Genomic DNA, 24160 nt, shown 5'->3' with positions numbered 1-24160 from the left:
AACGCGATTGATTTTTCTTGTATCTTTGCTTGCCACTTTCAAAGATTCGAAGGGCGTTTAACTTGTTTAATATCATGTTTGCGTAATAGCGTTATCATAAAACTTCATGTGCGCGGGTCCCAAAAAGCGGTCTCGATGACAAATAAAAAGAGAGAAAATAGTCGCATACAACGCTAACAATAAAAAGTTCATAGTATAGAATCAATGCACTATAAGTTGCAATCTGATACCCATCAGAGTGGAAATACTGAGGAAGGTACTGGATGGGGAAGACATTGAGAAAGGAAGGCAGAAAGAATGTGGCTAGAGAAAGTTGAGGATGATGAATTAGAGAGAAGAGAAGATGACAAGTTGTCTTTATAGCATGGTGGCATAGCTTTGTATTCCAGCTTGCCCTATTACTGACACTTAAAAGGAGCGCTAGCGTAATCACGTAGAATCGTGATTTCATTCAAATTCATTGTCGTTACTTACTAAATATGTAGCAAACATGATTAACATGACAATTTGATAGGTGTTCAATGCATGCTGAAAATTTCATTTTCTTGTCAATATCATCAAAGTATATCAGTGCGTTGTCATAAGTAATAAGTTGTTTACATGAATCTTATGAGTTTCTGATGTATGACAAAAAAAAATAGATTGCTTTTTACCAAGTGCTGCAGGTATGATATTGACCACAATACGCTCTTAATACATTTGATATCTATAGAAATTCAGAGGTGGTATAAAAAGAGATTGACGACAATCTTATTCTAGCATGCCGAGTGTAGATACTAGCACAAGCACATTTTTAATCCAAATTAAGATTGTGCGAATGAAATCACCATATTAACCGTCATCAATCGTCCATAGTATGATTATGAACGTTAAGAGTAATAGAAACCTCCAGCACTTGTAATATTACAGTGAAAATCGTAACTTTGTTGAATACATTGTATAGCAATCAAAATGATCTGTTTCATAGTCATGATAGTGGTAAAATATGACACACGGGCTCAAGAACAGAATCAAATTCCTGAGATCTGGGAGGCGTTTCATGAAGGAACTTGTCGGATAAAATGTCCAACAAGTCAATTATATCCGACAAGTTCAGAGAAATCAGCCAATCAGACTAAAGAATTTCTCAAAACTTGTCAGATATAGTTGACTTGTCAGATATTTTATCCGACAAGTTCCTTCATGAAATGCCCCCCAGATGTCAAAATTTGAACAGTAAGAGATAGTATAGTATTGGTTGATGTGACGATTCAGCTTTTAACTTTTTGCGAGATACTTAGAAACCACTCTACCAAATGTTAAAGAGCATACAATTCTAGAGGAATTAAAAATTTATTTGATAAAGATCAGTTTTGAAATGGCTGAGATATCAAAAAACAAATTAAATCAAGAGATCGGAATGAAAGATGGGTCCCACCTTTTATTAGGATCGCTTTGTTTTGGACATTTCAAAACCGATTTTCATCAAATAAACTTTAAATTCCTCTTGGAACTATATGTTCTTTCATATTTCATAAGAGGTTTCTCATTATCAAAAAAAAAATCATCATCGATAAGCGTTTAAAATCAGACGCCCCATTTAATCGAAGCTGTACCATCCCTTGAACTTTCTTTTAAGTATACTTTTATCGTTTATAATTTTGTGGATGACGAAATAAAAACGAAATGTTCGCTCACTGTATTCTTTTTTTTTTCAAGGTGAAACTTTTTTTCTTTGAGTGGTGATGGGGTAGTGTGTCTAACCCATCCATAACAAATTCCCATCATCATTCCCATAGATGATAAATGGATACTTTATTTCATCAGCACAGCTGTACAGCTGCGCTGAATCATTACTTATTTTGAACCCACTTCCTTGATTAGCTTTGTTCTTCATTCACGTGTCATTAGCAGCTTGTAAGTATTTCATATATTTGCATTTTCATACATTAACAATTACAGTCATGTAATGTTGCTGTTCTTTGTTGTTTGTTTATTTGTTTGTTTGCTTCCTGTATTGTCTGTCCTGTAATGTTTGCCCTGTTTTGAATTACTTAATATATGTTTTACTTTCGTAAGAAAGTCAAAGTTTTTGCATCGATTGTATGGGTTGCCCACAGTCGACAAATAATACTCTTTAGTTAAACCTCTCATTTTTTTAATACTTTACAGTTCATATATGATGCAGCAAATTTGTTTTGTTTATGTATATGCTTCCACTGACTTCATCATTTTTAATTTTCATTTGCCTATAGTCATCTAATATGTACTAAAGATAATTTTGTAATTCTCGTATGTTATGTTTCATGGAAGAAAAATGGAAATAAACTGAATTGCTTTGATTGATCACGTCTATAACGTGACAAGGTGGAGTCATGTAAAAATTGTTTTAGTCATTTGAGTTGTTTAAACTTAGATATTTGACGATGTAAATGTGATAAAGATGACAATGGCTGCTTCGAGATATCAAATTCTTCTCATGTCACCGTAGCTTGCCTAGCCAAGGAGGTACCAGGCGAGCTGACCTACATTATTTCTTTGGCCTGGCCAGCGTTCATATTCTTTCTCTGCACACAATTGACGCACACAGAATTCTTCAAAACTTATAACATATGGATAAACATACTACTAGTACTAGAGAAAAATTGTTGCCTAGAAGACACTTCTTATTTGTATTGTATTATAGAGTCTGTTCGCTTCATTTATGTACTTACGGAATCCAAACGTAAATAATATAGGTTTTCTCGGCCAATTTCGCACTTTTGTCAGTCCATTTGATAAAATATTCATTCAATTTAGCAATCCCCCTCCCCCCGTCTGTCTTTCAAAATTGCAACTTGTGCGTTCAATTTAGCATTTCGATCAATGAAATTTGCACATGTGGCTTTCGAATTCGTGAAAAGGGCATTCAAATTAGCCGGTACCCCACGTGCATTCAAATTCGCCACCACTCACCGAAAGTGTATTTGGGTCATTCAAATTCGCGATTTAGCAGTCGAATTCCAAACATTTTCGTTCAAATGAACGTCATGTTATTTCTTTTTCGAAAATGTGAGAACATTTAGATGTGTTTCTCTATGTGACTTGTTGTTTCATCCACACACTGTTAAGCAGTAAAAGTATCATATTTTTGAATCTATATAACTCTAGTTTGTTGTTCTGTGACGCCCCTTTTCATTCATACATATAGGCCTACACATATGTACCAATACTATACAGATTATCTTCTTACAGTCGTGACAGCACAAGTTAGATAGAGACGTATATCTCAAGAAGACAAAGAAATAATTATAGGAACATTTAATGATCATAACCTTGACTTTCTAGAACTCTGGCCGACATACTCGGTATAAAGCGCTCAACGGCCAGATAAGTTGTGGCCACATGCACTTTCTTCGGACTGGAAGACTCAATAAGCACATTGGGGAAAAAAACAGTTGCCAAAATCTCGAAAATGAATACGAAAATTTGAAATGTAACGATGCCTACAAAACAATAACTATGGTGAAAAAAGAAAGAAAGAAAGAAAGAAAGAACCAACGCATAAACATGTGTCCTAAATTCACTGCAAAAGACGTTAAATTGGATGCACAAAAATGAATTCGAATGAACGAGCGCAGCATATGCGTGATCACGCGACCATATTCTAAATTGAATGAACGAATAACGAAATAGTGCTTGTTTTACGAATTTCAATTGAAAAAGTGTCACTAAAGGTAATGTGAATGCTCCAAAATGAAAATGAATGAAGAGATCATAAGATTGAAATACCGAACATGTCATCTACGCTAAATTTTCGTAAATTGAATGCAGCAATAGGGAATTGGACTGACAAAAGTGCGAAATGGAACATGAATCCATAAAATTGGTATGATCACAGTACACTATGTCAAACATAGTATATTTGGGTAGGTGTGTGCACAGTAACATTCATTGCAAAGAGTTCCTCATTTGCGAACTTTCGAATATCAGTCTGTTCTTTCATATAATTCTGTTCATTAAGTTAAACAGGTAATTCAAACATAAATACGAACAACATAATATTTGTCAGCTATTTTCTATAGTACATTCATTTTGAAACAAGATTAGAGAATTTCCGAGGCATCAGATGCCCTGTTTAGCTTGTTGGGAACTTTCTCAAGTCATTCAGCCCATTCATGCTAGTGTTCCGAATTTTGTCTCTGAATATTCATTTTTTCTTACTTTTTTCTGTATTACTTTTTTCAATATTCCGCCGAAGTGTGCACTTTTTCTTCCAATTTGAAATCCAGAAAAGCAGCTCCCTAATTCTTTTGTGGGAGGGGGACGTATTCTGATATGTCTTCTGATAAAACATCTTAAAACATCTTAGGCACCAAGAGAGATCATGTTATCGTTAGACCATCATTGTTTGCCACACTTCTTTACATTAAACTGCTTCTTTCACAGAGCAATTTTAGTCAGATTCTCTGTTGAGTAACCAGACGTAACGTTGACTTCATATAGTCTGAGGAGATAAAGTTAAACTCTTTTTTTTTGTCAACTCGCGTGCGTTTGACAGTCCCTATATAGTCAAGGGTGAGACCATGGACGTCATTCTGAGACGTCCTTCTGAGTTTTAGAAGTAAAGGTTCATTCTTTGGTTGCCTGTCATTAGAATGGTGGCGCTATTCTTTAAGCGGTACTCGCACATTCGGTCTACAGATCCAAGAATCTTGCTATCTACTGACCGGCAAGCACCAAGTTTGTTTGTTTGTTTGTTTTTCACAAAGAAATTGTTTTCACTTATCAGCATTCATGTAAAAATAAACGACACACGATGTATATGATACATAAAACCAATAATACGATTTGACAGGCAGTTACAGGCAGTCAAAAACAATATGAATATGATTCCAGTTATTACCGGATACAATTATATTTTTTGACATATTCATCTATTTTCTTCGTTTGCTTTAAAAATGAAAAAAAAAATCGCAGAATGTATAAACTACTTTGCATTAAAAAAAAGTCAAAATTTACCATGAAACACAAACTCAGCATTAGTGCCTTATAACAGTTTTAGAATGTGAGTTAGGTATTCATAGAAACAACCACTGTAAAAATCTGAATCGGCAAAAGCGATTTTAACTTTGGTTAAATATACAAAATGTGAACAATGGTTATAATAAAAATGTTTCCAGACTAAACCGTCTACAGTTACAGTCTATTGAGAAAAATACAGATATCTCCTTATATTCTAGGCTTTATTGCGAAAAATTTTATAAGATAGGATGTTTTGTGCTACAACAGACCTGCACATGTGCATCAAAATAATGTCATATAATATCATGACTTTTTTTTAAAATCACTGTTCTCAAAGGTAAAGAGGACCTTTAAGGTCTTCTGTAGAACCAAGAAATAAAAATACTTTAAGTAATTTGAGTTTGATGTTGTAACATAATATTCCAATTAGCTGCTTTTATTAAGCATTTCTATGCATTTTGTATCTGCGAACTCACTCAAGAAGTAAAAAAAAAATGACTGAAAATTTTCTTAATAACATTCCACCACAAGTGTGCACTATATAGATCGATGATTTTTTTATATTGAAAGTGCAAAAAGCTCCCTCGTACGATCGGTGTGAGAGGAGGGACACACCCTCCCCCTTCTGCTCTACCTCCATCAACTTATAGTATTGACGCACATGCGGATCAAGAGGTGCCAGATTCCATGATGTCATTTTAGCCATTCCCAATGCATTTGGATATTTAGTTTTTTTAACTTGAACTTGAACTGTATATTTGATTTGATTTATTTCTGCTTAATTCCGTTACATCAGATATGATTTTGTACAAGTCATTTATGACAAACAGTATATCGACACATAGTTTTTAGTACAAAATAAAACAAATACAAACAGCTTAGGGCACTTAAACAGAAGGGTCTCCAAAATAAGCCGAGGCTTGACGGATATGGAGACCCTATTAGCTACTCTGGATAGAATAAGGGATGGAGAAAGGGGGAAGGGTAGGGGAAAAAGGGAAAATTACAGAGTGTATATGTACCACTCCAACTACTTTACAACTACTTCACAGTAATGATAATAAATGCGTCTGCTATCATATTCAACACGTTCAGTTGCCTTTGCTGTAGTAATAACCGAATATGCACTATGGAAATAGTAATAAATGGATACAAAGCATTCTTATATGTGGTTATCTGACATGAAATAACAAGATAATTATATCGCGGTTAAATGTGAACAGTAAAGGCACATGGTATACATAATATACATAGACATGCTCATTTTTTATGTACCTATCCTATACATGCACATGTACATACCCATTTGATTATATTTATGGATAGATAAATAGATCGATATATGTATGCACACATACATGCATCATGTATCACGTACATGTTTATATATATTTGATTGTAACGCATAACAATAAAGAAATCAAAATGCTTAAGGAGGTGAAGTTTTACAGCCTTTTTAAATGAATACAAAGTGATCATGTTTTTAATTTCGGTGGGAAGGGAATTCCAAGTGTCAGGGCCGGAGTGATGTCTGATTAGAATGATGCGCGAGTGCAGTTTTGGGGTTAAATAAATGCAAATTTGTGGATTGTCTGGTAGGATAAGAGTGAATCTCTGAATTTGATCGAAATAGTCTGTTAAATATTGGAGGCAAGAGGTTTGACTTGAGGCAAAACATAAATACAGCTTTTTGAAGAAAGTTTATGTCATTTATCTTAAGGGATTTAAGCTGGAAAAACAATGGGTCGGTGTGATTTCGAGAGGGTGCTCGGCTGCACACTCGAATTGCTTTTTTCTGCAGAAGAAGTATACGGTCTGTGTTACATTTGTGGGTTGCCCAAATAATGTTGCAATACGGTATATGGCAGGATCAAAGCAATATGCAGGGTATACAATACACGAGTTGGTAAAAAATACTGAAGCTTAGTTAACAGGCCAACGTTTCGGGATACAGGCAAAATAACGTGTTTTACATGATCACCCCATTTTAGGTTTTCATTAAAATTTTATATACACACCGAGAAATTTATCAAGTGTTTTCTTTTCGAGAGGTGTACCATCAATATACAATTCATATTCTGGTAAATCAGTTTGTTTTTTTTTGCATTTAAAATGAATGAAATTAGTTTTGTTTAAATTGAGTGCCAGTATATTACTCTTAAACCATGTAGATAATTTCGGTAATGCATTGTTTAAAATAGTATCTAGATGGTTTAGGCCAGTATGTGAGTAAAACACATTTGTATCATCAGCAAATAATATATACTGTAACATGGATGATGCGTTTAAAATATCATTACTGTAGATTCGAAACAATAACGGACCTAAGATTGAACCCTGGGGGACTCCACATGTTACAGGTAATGGTTGTATTGGAGGATATTGAATCAAAGGAAACAAATTGTTTTCTACATAACAAATAGTTTTCAAACCATGTAAGTGCAGTACTCCGAACCCCGTATTGTCGTAGCTTATATAATAATATTTTGTGGTCAAGAGTATCGAATGCCTTGCTCAGATCCATAAATATACCAATAACATGTTTACGATCTGTCAAGGCATTCGATACTCTATCGAATAATTGCATTAGCGCGTGATCAGTGGAATGATTAGTTCGGAAACCGAATTGATCAGGATTGAAGAAATCATTCTGACATAAAAATCCATACAGCCTATTATAAACTATTCTCTCGAGTATTTTGGAGGAACTATCGAAATAATAGAAATGGGACGGTAATTAGATACACATGTTGGATCATCTTTTTTTATAAATCAGTATTACTTTAGCAATTTTGAAGGAACTTGGAAAAATACCTGAAGAAAGAGATAGATTAGAATATGGACTCAAGGAGACAAAATACTATACCTATATATACTTAACAGTTTGTAATGGCTTATGAGATGACGAGTCCTGTTTTCACATTTTGTCTTCTTTTTGAAACTGCATGATAAATTTTTCTACAAACTATAGGTGGGTATTATCGCCGGTGTGAGGGAACATTTAAAAGGGCACCATGCCCCAAGGCCCCGAACCCCCCTCCTCCAAATTTGCTATGTTCTTCTTAGGTATAATAGTAGTCTGCATGAACGCGTGAAAGGGAAACTTGCGATGCTCAGGTGAGCGCTAGGCCCAGTGAGATGGTCATGATGGGCATTTTTATTTATTCATTTTTTTAGGCGGTCCTCTGCAGGTTTAACATGTTTCTTTCTAAACTCATAATCAGGTGCCGAACAATTAAAGGGTTTAGGGGCGTTTTCTATCTTTTTCTATTTACTTTCAGCCACACTGTTTGAATAATTTTGCATTCAAACATGCATACATAAGACAATCATAAATGTATTATGACGAGACATCACGTGATGCGTGGCGAGCGATGTCTTGCATGCTCAGTTTCATGTGGACTTTGATCGAGCCACAGAGATTCTGTATCCCAATAGAGTACGCCCTCGCTCATTGAAGCGGGCCATTTGAACGACCCGCCGCGCCGCCATTAGCAAAGAGGTCGAAAAACGAAGCTTCCACGAATGTACCACGTCATGTAGTACCTACCTGCTATGGAGTTCAGGAACTAAAAATGCCCACAAAATGGGCAGCATTTGGCTGCTAAAACACAAGAGGGAACAAAATTTCCTTGCACAGATAAGATTTGCACTCTATTTGTAGCATTTTGGAAGTTAAACCAGGGAGATGGGACTTACAAAATCCCATCTCCCAAGTTACTAGAACTAAAAATCATTGATGCAATCTGAGATAGAGTATGCGTGTTTACATTGTGGGACTCACGTTGTACAAAGTAGTAGATACATGATTGTACAATCTAATCAACTTTATTTGGCTACGTCTTTCCTTATCACCTTGGCCTTCACCACGATGAAAAATTACCGTATATAATGAGGCCCACGAACAAAGACATATCACATCGGTTAAAAAAAAACCGAGCTCAGTGCGATGGCAAGATGGAATCTTGCGTTTCGTCGATGCACTCGCTGAACTAACTATACACATAGCGCTGTCGCGAAGCGATGTGCCAGCGCTTTTAGGTATATTGCATGGAGTGTGTGGGGCCTACATGATTGTGTGTACTGTTTCTAAGTGACACAGAAATCAGTGAAAGTTAGTCATTACTCCATATACCAGAGTATTCCTGCAAAAATATTCATGCAGTTTCAATCTTATTTCATTGAGGAATCCAATGTAATTAATATGTGGCGAATACAAATTGAGACAAGAACATTCATGCGCGCGGAAGAGTGTGTATTAAGTGTAATAGTATTGTGCCTGTGAGATTGACGTGTGTATGCGTTCGACAATTTTGTGGCTTCGCGTTAGGGCTCGTATTTGACACATTAGAACAAGTTATTTTTTTTTTTCATCAAAACACATTGACCATCTCGTGAATGTATCCCTCTAATAAAATCTGGCGGCATGTGGATAAATATTGCTTTTCCTTAAAATAAGAATGATTTTGTTAACCCAGCCCTACATTCAAAGCTGTGCCTTACATATCATATTACCAAAGATGGTACTAGAGAGCCAAACAAATCTTTGGCATTACTATGTGCACTTCCGGGTTGGGTAGGATTAGGGTTAGGTTTAGGGATAGGGTCCCCGATAGATTTTTAGTTTCCCCAATCTGTGCCGTCTAAAAAAAAACACGCTTCCGGGTTCCGGGTTCGACCAGTCGACCTCGTTCGTGCGTGCGCGCCACTGTTCAAATGGCCCCGTTGTTATTTTTACGTACTGAACAGTGTGCGCTTACTCTATTTCATAGTACTATCATAGAACCTCTTTGGATTCAGCTTTCTTCCGTGTCAGCACCGCGGGGACACGTACGCTCGACCTATAGCCCGACCAGACGCCGTGCAGCGACAAGGGATGTGTAGTTACTCTCGCCTGTGCTTGCTGGTAAAGAATAATACACACAATTCGATATGTAGCGTGGATCACTCATATTCCCATCCGGATGGCAGTGTAACAACAGCTCTACGCTCACAGCGCAAAGCCGTTTCTTCATCGTGAAAAAGTTAAATTGTATACATTCGCACCCAAGTGCACTCTCGAATTGTCTGAGACCAGTCTTATTCTACTTCACTAAAACGGCTTGTGTACAATTTGTACGTCGGCCTACATTATAAGTTATCATTTCTTTGTTAGATTACACATATCCTTTACTCGATGATTGTTCAATATACCAGTCCAGATGTTTACACAACGGTGCTTGATATGACATTTCGCATGCAAATAAAAGTTTATTTTACCGACTGATTACCGCAGAGATCAGATCAGAGTGAAGTAGGTCAGCTACAATCACCACCATGGTCGACTTCCTCGTGACCCTAACTGAGTTCAGTCTCGGACAGGTCAATGGGTTGACCGTCACGTTGACTCTTACAGTCCTTCTGGTCTCCATGGCAATATGGAGCGTCAGCCGACCAAGCAGGTTCCCGCCCGGGCCAAGAGGTCTTCCCATTGTGGGTAGCATCTACGGTGAGTTTACAGCCAATCCGCGATCAATATTGACTGTAACGGAGTCCATAATGCATTATCAATGATAGGGCGAATGATAAATGTTTCACCCCACGATAGAGCAGGAGAGTTATCGCACTAGCTATTGCTATACAGGCCTAAATTGTCGGAAAAGCGCATCATCATCAGCTCACAACTCACCCATTGGTTCGCTGACGTACATGAGATACCACAAACAAGTTTTTGGGTCAATATCATTACAGACCGTACAATCTCTTCCGTCACAATGTCATTGCCAAATGTGGAATATTACAACACTACGATTAACAAGGGATGTGCTGGAGAAAGAGTGGAATCTCTTCGCAATTTGTGCAAATTTATGCATAGGTTAAGCTATAGCATGACAATTGAATGCTTAGCACTTCACTGGCTTTGATGTTCCATGCTCCACGTCGCTCTTCCGTAGGAAATGGAGACCAAAGAAGATGTTCTTGTTTTTAACATTATCATTAAGCTGTATTTGAGAGGAAGTGTTGAAATCCCGAGTTGAACTTGGTTGTAATCTTGTGTAGAACAACTATCTTAATTTTTTCTTCAAATCTTTTTGTTATTAATACCCACGCACTGAAAAAGGAGTACATGTATTAGTATCTCAAAGAAAAAAAGTTAACATCTAACCATCTTGCGCATGTAACCTTTGTGCCTATGACATTCGCCAGGTTAAGTATTGTATGTTAAATCTTTCGAATTAGGTAATTGGCTAATGTGTGTCTTGGCGTGTTTAGTAGCATTTTAAAGTTAAAGAAGAACAATTTTTACACATTTTCTTCGCATGTCCTATATTCTTTGCACACTTACACAGACTTTCATGTCCTTTTTTTTCAGCTTCTTCATCTTCTATTACGGTGTTGTACTTGCATCTTCAGTCTTTTTGTTTCGATTTAAAGCGCCTTGAGCATTTAATTAAAGTGGAGAATGGCGCTATAGAAATTGTTTGTAATTATTATTATTATTATTAAACAATTGCTGCCGAAAATATTGAAGGAGACAGCGAATTGCTGCTGGCTGGGTATGTTGTATTTCATATATAGGACTGATGCATATATACTTAACAGAAACGCTGTCTTTTTTCAAAGCAATGTATTGATTTACACCAGTGAGAGAGGACATGTAATTTCTCGGCGCCACGGAGCATGGGTACAATAAAAGGAGAGATTCTTGTTTCTTCTCCTTCTCTAACACCTCTCTGGATGAACTTGTTTGTTTGTGTGTGTGTATATATATATATATATATATATATGTTTTGTTTTTATGTAGTTTTTTTTTTATTTCATCGAAATCAAGAAAAGATGTGAATATTTCTGAGCAGGTTAATAGAGACTCGTGAGGTCATGTGATACCATGACCTCATCATGCTAATTTGCATACTGGGAGGATTATGACTCACCTCATGCATTCATGAAACCAACTACTCTAGCACCTATGCCAATCAATGATGAATTTTATTCTATTTGATAAAGCCAAACTTCCGGCTCTCCGGCTGTCACTATTATTATATTATGGAGAAATAGATTTTTGCCTCAGCTGCTCCATTTTGTCCTCTCTCTCTCTCTCTCTCTCTCTCCTGTTAGTTTTTCTTTCTGTTACGGTACATGACCAGTGTCATATAGCCTTATACAAATTTCTGTTTGCATTATGTAGGGCCCATGTATATAGGGGTTATATTCATGTAAACATGTGTATATCACTTATTGTTTACTGTTATAACAACAATCCGCATACGTCTACGAAAACCCTTCGTGAAGGCTGTGTGTGTGAGTGTGTGTGTGTGTGTGTTTTAAAGACTGATTAGTGATTATTCGCGAGCATCATTAAATGTGTCTCATTTACTGGGTTCAATACATTTTATTTTCTCCATCTCTCCTGTTTCTAAGACATGACTGACAGCCCAGAGGTAGTGTTCGGTAAATGGGCCAAGAAGTACGGTGACATCTTTGGCCTCAAGATTGGACAGCGATGGATGGTGGTCTTAAATCGCAAAGACCTCATTAAGGAGGCTGTGATCAAGCAGGGTGCGGAGTTCGCCGGACGTCCTGATTTCTACTCAGGTAGAGAAGTAGCCTAGTCGCTGCTTGTTGAAAAACTCTTAGAAATATGGGTCGTTTGAAAGAAGGGCGGAATGTGCAATACAGTGCTGCCAAATTATATCGCCACCTAATCCATATTACCAAACCAGAAACCCTCGTAATGTCCTACAATGTACTACTTGTGAGAAAGAAAAAAACAGTACGCGCTCTACTGATCTCTGAAGACGGGAATGCAAATTTGTTTATTAAAAGACCTTTGAAAAAAAATAATCATTAATCTGATCATTGTATCTATTTCATTGATTTTTCATACATCTAGTGTTATCGCCGCCGTTGTTACAATCATATTTTGTTACCGTTTTTACGTTTTCATTATCATCATGATCAGATCATGCAAGAGAAAACACAAAATTAGTGGTAGATGAATATTAGAAAAATAATCAGTGTTTATTTGTCCTCTTGTTATTTGTGGTTATTGTGGATTATGTGAAATGTAATATAAATACAGTTGTGACGTGATGTTCTTTACTTCTAGAGATGTGGCCCCAGCATGTTCAAATTGATAACATTCGTTATCTGTACTTAGATATATTAATGTTTGCTGAAAATACAACTGAACTGAACTGCTACGGCTCGGATTACAGCAAAAAGAAACCTGGGTTATGATTAGCCTTCCGTTTTAATTTCATATTCTTCAATGGTAAGACACGTGCGGGTTTTTTTTAAATGTGTGTGTGTGTGTTTACATTTCATGGCAGCTGAGCTCTTTACTGATGGATTTAAGGATATTATCTTCAGTACTTACTCTGACACGTGGAAGCTTCATCGGAAACTAGGACACACGGCACTCAGGTATGTAGGACGATTGACTGTTTACTATAATAGTACTCTGTCCAGGCTGAAAAGTACTTTGAGGTGAACCTAATTTCTCCTAAACATCTCAAAGTATTCGTATGTCTATATATCTGAAGCTATACGATATACACAACAAAACATAACCCCCCCCCCACATGCTAATGAAAATGGCGTAATTTTCTGACAAAAACGCCTCGAGCAAAATGATTTGGCAGGGGTTTATCGTCACTTCTTGACTAACTTATGTGTGGAAATGAAAATGATCTATGTAGAAATGCATGAGTGAGCACACATCAAAGACAAAATGGTCTCTTTTCATGTGTATCGGCGTATATTTTACATCAAGTTATTACATTCCTGTTATTAGTATGCAGTTTTCCTGTTACTGGCAATAGTGCGTTTGCATATCATTATGTATATTTCTTGTAAATTTCTACATTTCTACAATTACCATTGATATTACATGTATTTTCATTTTCAATAATAGTAGAAGTTCTACCATTATCATGATTATAATTAATCATACCATCATCATGATTATTGCTTTCTGTCACAATTTTGTTCATTTTTTTTCCCGTTTTTATCAAGGCACTTTGCAACCGGCAAGCCCCTACAAAAGTTGGTTTCCAGCGTGTACCCGAAGGTGGAGAAGGAGCTAGCCGAGAATGACGGGAAGCCGATCGACCCTCGACTACTCCTTACTCTGATCATGTACAATGTCCTCTCACAGATGTGCTTTGGAAAGAGGTATTACACAAATCATTAGCTTTGGATGATCTCAGTATAAACATACACAATGAACACATAAACACTTACATACCAATGATGTGTGTGTTGACACAAAACATTGAAATTGGGTAAGTATCATATGATTTGATACATTTTGCCACGTATAATTATATATATACAGTGAGTGCAGAGTTGAGATAATGTTCAATAAAAAGAGACGCACATACGGACAAAGGATAAACAAGATAAGACTTTTTCTGTGCGTTAATCATAGAGATTTTTTGAGATGTTTCCAGGAAAAAGGAAAGAGAAGATAGGTTAATTTCGTCTTCATTTATCCTCTTCGCGCAAGATCTAAATCCCCATACTTTCTTCTTACCCCTATCTAAACGTCGTCAGGATCTTTACCTGGTCTTCACATAATAGTTTCATGTTTCTTTTACAATCTTACTGAGTATATCGTACTCTCCATCATCAGCTACGCTCTTCATGACCCCAACGTGAAGGAATGGATGCAGTTGAATGACGAGGCCAATACCAAATTTGGTTTCGGTCTTGCAGCCGACTTCTTCTCCTGGGCCAAATACGTCCCTACCAGCGGGCCCCGTATGATCAAAGATATCACCGCTAAGATGCAGAAGTTCATTAAATCCGAATTGGCGCAACATAGACAGAAAACTTACGATCCTGGTAAGCTATGTCCATACAGGCGATTGTTACTATCGCACAAAAGCACAGCGGAAATAGAATTAACACGGTCCTCCGTTCTACTTCGTTATACCAACTAAGTACGTACCAAAGAGATCTATAGGGAGTGGGAAGTACCGGGAAATTTCGCGTCCCATTACGAACAACTCAATGTTTCAAGTGCGGTCAAATTTGGTTTCGTTCTATTACGGCCTACCAGGTTTCTTATCCTCACCGTGGCTGCCGTGGCGTTTTTTTTTTTTTTGACATAACAAAAGTTTAACCCAACATCCACGCCAATCACTACCTGTCCCTTTGGCCAATCCCGTCCCCTCGTGTTGTCTCACGTCCATCCCGTTACGGTTTTGTCCACGGTTGCCTGAAAATTATAATGTGATTGCTGTGTACATGTACTTCCATCGCTGGATAAAAAGACGACAATGTACCACAATTAGTGATATCACAGTCGGATAACCTGACACTATAGCGAAAATCCACTATCATTTTTTAATGTTTTCAGCATAATGAAAGAGCACCTGGCTTACTTTGATCAGATGGAAGGGGAAATAATTTTTCCCCCAACATAATATTTCAGTAACGAACTTAAAGGAATGTGTAAATTTCATTTAATAGGCCAAGAGTATTAGTTAGTTTTAATCTGGACATTGCTGGTTACAAGGTGATTCTTCTTTAAGGATAGCTCCAGGAATATGTGTCATCTAATATACTAAAAGTCCTCATAAATCCTTCTTGAGCGTTTTCCGCAATCCAAGATGGCGTCCAAAATGGCAGCCATTCCTGTTTTCCTCATAACTTTGCAATTAGGTTTCACCTATACATGCTTTAAATGTCGAAATATACGTTTTGAGACACAAGGAACCAAATCATATACTTATTCAGCGATTCTGAAGCACAAAAAAAAAACTAATAAAAGCGCATAATATGCTCTTTCAGAAATCCAAACTGGCGCCCAAAATGGCCGCCATTTCCGGCCTAAGTTTTCTCATAATTTTACAAATAGGTACTCCAATACGCACTTTAAATGTCTCAGGTATGTTTTTGGTCTAGAGGAACTCAATAAAGTACTTTCTCAGATATTTTGAAAACGTAAAATACCATGCCAGTACGTCTGCTATGACGCGCGCCACTCGGGACCATCTACAATTAATTACCTACGAAAAAAACCAAAAAACGCCAGAACTATATCCCCTCTTTCCATAGACTTTGTACCGTTTTGAGATCGACAAATTTCCGAATATGTCATTAAAAGTGTGCACCAGAACTTTCACTTTCAAAATGTAAAAGTTTCCTCATAATGGAGAGTGGTATGCCCTTCCTAACCCTCCCGCTGCTCGGTTCCCCATATAGATTTAGTACATGTACCCCTTTGATTAACAATTTCCCAAATATTCCATCAAATATGTGTAAACTATATAATTATTTTTATTTCAATTCGTCTTCGACTCGGGCAATACATGTCGTATCCCCCTCAAGGCCAGTCCATATTTTATTAATATCTCACCAAAAGAGTGCACAAGATCTCTGAATTTCAAGTTTGAAAATGCCAAACTCTCCATCGTATGGGAGGGAGCATTCCCCTCCCACACTCCCCCCCCCCCCCCCCCCCGCCACTATCCTTGATATATATTTTCCGAACTTAAAAAAAAAGAAACACTTATCGAATGTTGTACTTTGTATCCTTTATGCGTAAGAACTTTTTTTTTTAATGAAATGGCGGCCATTTTGGACGCCATCTTGGATTGCGAAAAACGCTCAAGGAGGATTTATGAGGACTTTTAGTATGTTATTCTAGTCATATTCCTGGACCTATCCTGAAAAAAAAGATCAGATTGTTATCAGAAATGTCCAGGTTTAAGCGTATTTTGACCTAATGCTCTTGGCCTAAAGATTTATTTGTGAAATTCAGATGGAAAGGAGCGGACAAAATTTCCCTTTTAATCGCAGTTCATTTCAGATGTACTACCTGATGTTTTGGTTGATCTTCTTTCAAAGTCGAGAAATCAAGAACGTCATTATTGCTGTTTTCGAGACAGCACATTAATCGCCAATTGACATGATGAATAAATTCGTTCCATTGGCGTCTCTTTTCCAGACAACATCAGCGATTTCTACAGCATGCTGCTAAAGGCCCAAGAAGACGCAAAGCGAGAAGGGGAGAACGTGGATAAACTGACCGATGACCACATTCTGCAGACTCTAATGGACATCTTCTTTGGTAAGGATACCAGGCAATATGATGTGGTTCGATATTGAGCGTGTTTCTACTGAGAGCACCTCGCATTCCTCGCATCGCCACGAATTTTGTCCAACGCAGCACCTCGAACTTTACGACCACTCGAGCTGTTTCTACTGAGCGATAAAATACGGGGTGATGCATAGGTGACGTGCAAATGCAGTGATTCCGGAAGTCTGGTATTTTTAGGTCACAGATCGGGTCACGCCCGCACTGCCTTGTGGGAAGGTAAACAACACGAAGATGGCGCCAACCAGAGATAACGTGTTTCTTCTGGCTTACCTACATTTACTCATATCATCCGCTCAAACATCATCATCAGCGATATATGAATCGAGTTCCTTGAGAAGGAGACGAAGAGGTAGCCGAATGCTACGGGAAATTCGGCGTCTAGAGGTGGAAGAAGCGTGTCAGAGGAGGAAGAAGAGGAACATTACCGCTATGGTAATTAGCCTCCTCTATGCATCATCACGCATTGTGGACGTGGATACAGCTGTGATGACGACATACCACACGTGGTGGGAAGAACGTGCCTTCCCCCATTTCTCAGACCGAGAATGGACACGGAACTTCCGAATGTCAAGGGCTTCTTTTGATCTTCTTTGTACCAGTCTCCGAGAGGAACTCTCGGAGCTTATTCCGACGAATATTCGGAAGCCCATCCCACTTGAAAAGCGGGTAGCAGTTGCACTGTGGAGACTCGCTACCCCGTGCGAATTTCGCACAATTGGCCATCTGTTTGGGATTGGGCGGTCCACAGCATGCAAAATTGTGCATGAGGTTGTTGCGGCGATTATTTCCGGCGTGATAAAGTATTTACTCTTCCAGTTCTTTTAATCCTATGAAAAATTATAAACATGTATGATCTTTATCCGCTATTGACTCATGGAAGTATATGCTTCGTGTTATGTCAGTAATTTCAACATTTCAAATTTTCTTTAATACCTAAATGTTCTCGGCACAATTTATTAATCAATATCTGATGAGATCTGTTTGACACCACTCGCATCCCATACCGAAATGAAAATCAGTGTTTATGTCTCTCTTCCGAGAATACAAATACAATTCTTTAAGATTATGGTCATGTGGAGCTTAACACAAACATAATCTCACTTGCATCGAATTCGACAATGAATTTGATCTGCTGCATGTTACAGTTCTTTTCAGTTTTTTAAGACCATATGCACCTTTATCTGAATAGAAGACTATGATACAATTCATTACTTGTATTCGAATTGTCGTTGCAATCCGGACTAGGGCCTAAACACTTCGTACATCTCTTAAGACACGTGCCTACCTAAGGAAATTTCTCGTTTTACTTCTCTATCATTTCGCTCAATGGAAAAAGACAATTTTTCCCTCTGATCGTTCGATAAAAATCATGACATCCAATGATCTATTCATATATATTCATTTTTATATCATTTGTTTTGGTTTGATTTCCACCCTTCATTGAAATAGTAGCATTTTGTTCAAAATTATGTTCTGTAACTATAGATACCGTTTTATTCGTTCCATTGTTAACAGGCAACAGTTCAGGCAAGCTTACAACAACGATTTCCAACCTTGCAGGTTGTTAACTTTTTATGCGCAACTCAAGCAAAATAAAAGGGCAATTTGGAAAGCAAGACATTTCAGCTTCTCTCTCTTATATGCTGCCAGCTGGAACACAAACTACCGTTGACACATTGTACTGGGCATTTGCCTTGATGTCCGAGAACCCCGGGATTCAGAAGAAAGTCCAGGCGGAGCTCGATTCCGTGGTCGGCCGTGATTGTGTGCCAACCATCGAGGACCGTGGGACACTGCCGTACACCGAGGCCACTTTGTACGAGGTGATGAGGTACAGCACGATCGGTCCTATCGCCATGCCTCATTCGACCATGTGCGATACCAAGATATGTGAGTATCGATCGTTAGGCACGTCAGATATAAAAATATTACGTCAGTTGTTGCGTCAGTCACGCAGTTACTGAATTAATCTGCTCAGAGGAAAACCAATGATTAAAAAAAAAACATTTTGTGGATTGAGTATAATATATAGAGTAATGTACTTCATAATCATCTCTGAAATGGATACATTTGAATTTCGGAATTTCATTACGGAAATGTAACAGTCGTGTCCTATGAAAGTAAAACTTCGTGATTGTTACATTGTATTCTTAAAATAGTCGAAGTTACGATTTTATAGACATAAGGACGGTAATCTATTTTCACTGATTACTTGAAATAGGTGACTACATCATCCCAAAAGGAGCGGCGGTGGTCATCAACATTCATTCCATGCACTTTGACCCCCAGGAATGGGATGACCCAGACTCCTTCAAGCCAGGTAGGCAATCCTAGACCTGGTCTTTATAAGGTTATTCAGGACATTTATGAGCCTACTAATTCTGCACGGAAATTAGGGAAATATCTTCATCAATGTTTCTCATTATCTCCAATACAGTATACAGTGTATTATGATGATAAATACATGTAGTGGGATGCGCCTATAAACTATTATGCCGAGTTGTGCCGCGATATGCCGAGTTGAGCATACATTGTGACCACGAGGCTAAGAGTGCTAACGGTAGCGAAGTAGGCCACATTACAGTGTGATTAAAATAAGAAGTGGCGAAAACGCTCGCATTCAACATATAGGTACACCATGTACTGAATTACTACTTGAGAGAGTAGCACCAACTAGAGGAATTGTTGAGAAAGTCTGGCCGTGCCATGGCACGTCATGTCATGTCACACGTGACTGATAGATGTCATGTCTTGTCACGTCGTGGCAATGTGTCACTTGGCGTTTCTCATCGGTAAGGTATACTTTAAAGATTCGTATTAACCTACTTACTGACTGTGATGTATTGAAGCATTCATTAAGTTCAACAGCCAGTTAGAATGTAATTATTTTCTGGCCAAGAAATATTTTAGCGTGTTCTTCTACTCGCTACCAGAGCACTTCTTAGACGAGGCCAACACAGTCCGCCAGCACCCTCCCAGCTTCATGCCGTTCGGGGCAGGTCGCCGCAGCTGTCTCGGAGAGGCGGTTGCTAAGGCCGACCTCTTCCTCATCTTCTCCTGGTTCCTCCAGAACTACACCTTCTCCAAGGTACCGGGCAAGGAGAGTGAGAGCCTTATCAACCTCATCCCTAAGACAGTCGTCGGGCGTCTGCTGACACCATACGAAATCGTGATCAGCGAGAGGAGGAAATAAACATTGCATATATCACTTGTCATGAGAAAAACAACGTGATTTCGAGCACGTTGAACAGTGTAACCGTGGAGCTCCATACATGGTGTAACCATAAACGAGATTAATTGTTGCATCTTTTCTTATCACGATGGGTCTCGATGACAAAAAAAAAATAGTCGCATTGAATGCTAACAATGAAAATTTCATCGCTTAGTACAAATGCAATTGGAAATTGCAATCTGACAACCTTGAGAGTGGAAATACTGAGGTCGGGACGGAGGGACAGAAAGACATTGAGAGAGAAGAGCAGAAAGGGAAAGAGGAAAGAGAAAGATGGTGGCTAGAGATAATACTTATGAGGATGACAAATTAGAGAGAAGAGAAGATGGGAAATTCTATCGTAGCACGGCTTTGTTTTCCAGTTTGCCGTATCACTGACACTTTCAAAGGAGCCCTAACGTAATTATGCTGAATCTTCACTTCATTGTCGTAACAGATGAAGCAAACATGACCATTACAGGGGCGGATCCAGGAATTCTGTAAAAAGGGGGGGGGGTGGGGGCGTGACTAACATTTCTTGTTCCACTTCCGGGTTTCATTTCATTTTTTTCTTTTTTTTCTTTTGTTTTTAACGAAAAATAAAGGGGGGGGGGGGGCGTGCGCCGGTTGCGCCCCCCTCTGGATCCGCCACTGCCATTACCACATGACCACAATGCATGCTGAAAAAAAAATTGTCAATATTATTGAAGTATTTCAGTACGTTATCATCAGTTGTAAGTTGTTTGTACTAATCTTATACATGTATGAGTTTCTGTATAAAAAAAAATAAAGTGCTTCTTACTAAGTGCTACAGGAATGATTGTGATCATCAACAATGCTTAATACCTGTAATACCCATAGAAATTACAGAGGTGAGACAATAAGAGATTCGGCATTTTCTCTTCTAGCATGTCTTGTGTAGATACTAGATATAAGCAGGGAGGTGCCCTCCCTGATATAAGCACAGTTATGGATCGCTTTTCTCACCGTCGTCAGTCGTACGTGTGAATATCATTATGAACGTTATGAGAGAAATATAATGTACAGGTGTATAAATTTCCAGCACTTGTAATGTTATAGCGAAACTTGTAACTTTATTGGCACCGTACATTGCAGCAATAAAAGGACCTTTCTGATAGTGGCAAAATATGACACGGGTTCAATGAACACAATCACAGTACCCACATTGTGTGTATGGAACGAACTGTGAAAAAGTTTATACTAGTTTGGATATATCTCTCTTTTGTATTACCAACGAGATATCGCAAGGAGGCATCACACACTAGAAGCTTAATATTTATGCCATTGTGTAAAGATTCACAGATGTAATATCTTCGCACAAAAAAAAACCAACAACAACAACAACCAACATCAGTATTCCTGAGATTTTATGTCAAAATGAACTTTAAAGTTTCTTTTAACTACTTGCATTATTCTCTGGATGACAAAAGCAAAACAAAACAAAACAAAAATTGCTCGATCAGTGCGTTCTTTTTGCAAGTTGAAACTTTTTCTCTTTGAGTGGTACTGAGGGAGTGTTTCTAACTGATCCATAACAAATTGAAATACATGTATCATCATCCCCTAGATAATAAAATGCATACTTTATCTTATTAGCAAAGGTTTACAGCTGCACTGAACCAGCAATTATTCCGCGCCACTTCCGTGATCATCCTTGTTGCGATTCCTCATTAACAGCTTGTGGGCATTTACATTTGCATTTTTTAGAAACATATTATGCTACATTGCTGTGCTTATGTGTTTGTGTTTTTCCTTTCTGTCCTGTCTCTCCCGTTATGTCTGCCTTGTTTTGAATTATTCATATTTTACTTTCGTAACTAAGAAAGTCAACGTTTTTGCATCGATTGCATGAGTCGTCCACAGTCAACAAACAATGCTTTTTAGTGGACCTCTCATATTTTTTTTTTATCCGTACAGAACATAGATAATGCAACAATTTTGGTGTGAAATTATGCTTATATCTGTCACAGTACATGCTTTCACTACCTTTATCATTTTCAATTTTCACTTTGCATGCAGTCAACTAATGTGTACTCAAGATTATGTGTTTTAATTCTCTTATGTTATGTTTCATGGAAGAACACATGGAAATAAATTGAACTGATTAAGCACGTATATAACGTGACAAGATGGAGTCATTTGTGTGGCTTAAACTCATATACTTGACGATGTAAATGTGATAAGAATGACAACGACTACTTCGAGATATTATCAAACTCTTCATGTCATCGTAGCTTGCCTAACTCTTTTCAAAGAGGTACGAGGCGAACCCGCCTAGCACGGCCTAACCAGCGTTCGCATCCTTTCTCTACACGCACTTGACGCATACATATAGTTCTTCAACAATATCATTTATCTGTGAATATTCATACTCCTGGTACTAGAGAAAAAAAAATGTTTCCTAGAAGACAAAGCATATGGAAATTCTAATTTGCATCGTATTTCAGAGTCTGTTCGCTTCATTCATCTATTTACGGAATCCAAACGTAAATATTAACATGAACATTTGTGGAACATGAATCCATAATGTCAGTAGGATCACATATTTGGAATTGCAATGTCGACATGGATTTGATTATTCTTCCATGGGATCACGAGACTTGTTGCATTAAGGGTACAACAGCGAGGACGTTCAGAGAAAAAGAAAAAGAGAATGCTGTGAAAACTGACCTTCCAAATTGATCTTACATTCGATAGATCACGACAGGATCACATCAAAGATTAAGAATTTAGCTGTGGGCGCCTCCCGTATTTTCAATACATCGAGGCTTTCTGACAACGTCATTGTCAGTGTGGGTAAATTATTGTGATACCTATTATCATGGCAAACATAGGGTATTGTGGTAGGTATTCGTAACATCTATTGCAAAGAATTCCTGATTTGCGAACGTTGAATTTCAAAAGTTTTCATTAAATTATAGAGGGAATTCAGTCATCGATATGAACAGAAACGGAACATTAACTCTCTTTACATATTATCATTTATATAGGCCTATTTATCAACTAATATACATTCATTTTGAAGCAAGATACAGAAAGAATTTCCGAGGCATCTGGTGCCCTAGTTAGCTTGTTGGGAACTTTCTTAAGTCATCCAGCCCGTTCATGCTATATAGTGTTCCGAATTTTGTCTCTGAATATTCATTTTTCTTTTGTGATTTGTGGCCCTCGTTTGGTCTGCACGTAACTGTCAAGTGTTCAAATTCTGGTTTAGTCTCCCTTGGACTTGGATGGGGTTCCATTATTTACATTTACATTACTGTACCATTACCATACAAAATATCTCAATAATATATAACAGACAGATCAGGGTTGTTACTATGATCTTATAATTTGAAATCATATTGGCGTTTCTTAATATTGTATATACCTATCCACACACAAAGACTTAATTTGGGCCCCGTTGCATAAAAGTTACTATTGTGGTAACTTTGCCATCCAGTGGTAACTACAATACTCAACAGCCAATCAAACTGCAAATTAGAATTTCCACATGCTTTGTCTTCTAGGAAACATTTTTTTTTTCTCTAGTACCAGAAGTATGAATATTCACACTATATGGTATTGTTGAAGAAGTATGTATATGCGTCAAGTGAGTGTAGAGAAAGAATACGAACGCTGGTTAGGCCAAAGAAGTACCAGGCGGACTCGCCTTGTACCTCTGTGGTTAGGCGAGCTACGATGACATGAAAAGAGTTTGATAATATCTCGAAGTAGTCGTTGTCATCTTTATCATATTTACATCGTCATATGTCTGAGTTTAAACAACACAAATGACTCTAACAAATTTCACATGACTCCACCTTGTCACGTTATAAACGTGCTTAATCAATTCAATTTATTTCCATTTTTCT

The 24160-nt window shown here is 37.8% G+C and overlaps 1 protein-coding gene across 1 annotated transcript; it reads left to right on the top strand.

Annotated features, from left to right (window-relative positions):
• The first annotated feature begins 10299 nt into the window (after positions 1 to 10299).
• LOC139718798 (steroid 17-alpha-hydroxylase/17,20 lyase-like) lies at positions 10300 to 20267 on the top strand. Its single transcript, XM_071630263.1, has 9 exons — positions 10300 to 10471; positions 12385 to 12558; positions 13296 to 13389; positions 13981 to 14139; positions 14600 to 14811; positions 16922 to 17044; positions 18725 to 18964; positions 19296 to 19394; positions 20008 to 20267. Exons 1-9 carry the CDS (start codon positions 10300 to 10302, stop codon positions 20265 to 20267), a joined length of 1533 nt encoding a protein of 510 aa, XP_071486364.1.
• Positions 20268 to 24160: the final 3893 nt, after the last annotated feature.

This window comes from Diadema antillarum, unplaced genomic scaffold (assembly GCF_040938485.1).
Source record: "Diadema antillarum isolate AM-2024a unplaced genomic scaffold, OU_Dant_1.0 scf00000099, whole genome shotgun sequence".
NCBI lineage: Eukaryota > Metazoa > Echinodermata > Echinoidea > Diadematoida > Diadematidae > Diadema > Diadema antillarum.
This window is presented reverse-complemented; position numbering and strand designations above follow the sequence as displayed.

Excerpts from the sequence above, each read along its gene's own strand:
- LOC139718798 (XM_071630263.1), top strand. The coding sequence starts at position 10,300 with ATGGTCGACTTCCTCGTGACCCTAACTGAGTTCAGTCTCGGACAGGTC. Across the intron at positions 17,045-18,724 it reads TCTAATGGACATCTTCTTTG|CTGGAACACAAACTACCGTT; the intron begins GTAAGGATACCA and ends ATATGCTGCCAG. Across the intron at positions 19,395-20,007 it reads CCCAGACTCCTTCAAGCCAG|AGCACTTCTTAGACGAGGCC; the intron begins GTAGGCAATCCT and ends ACTCGCTACCAG.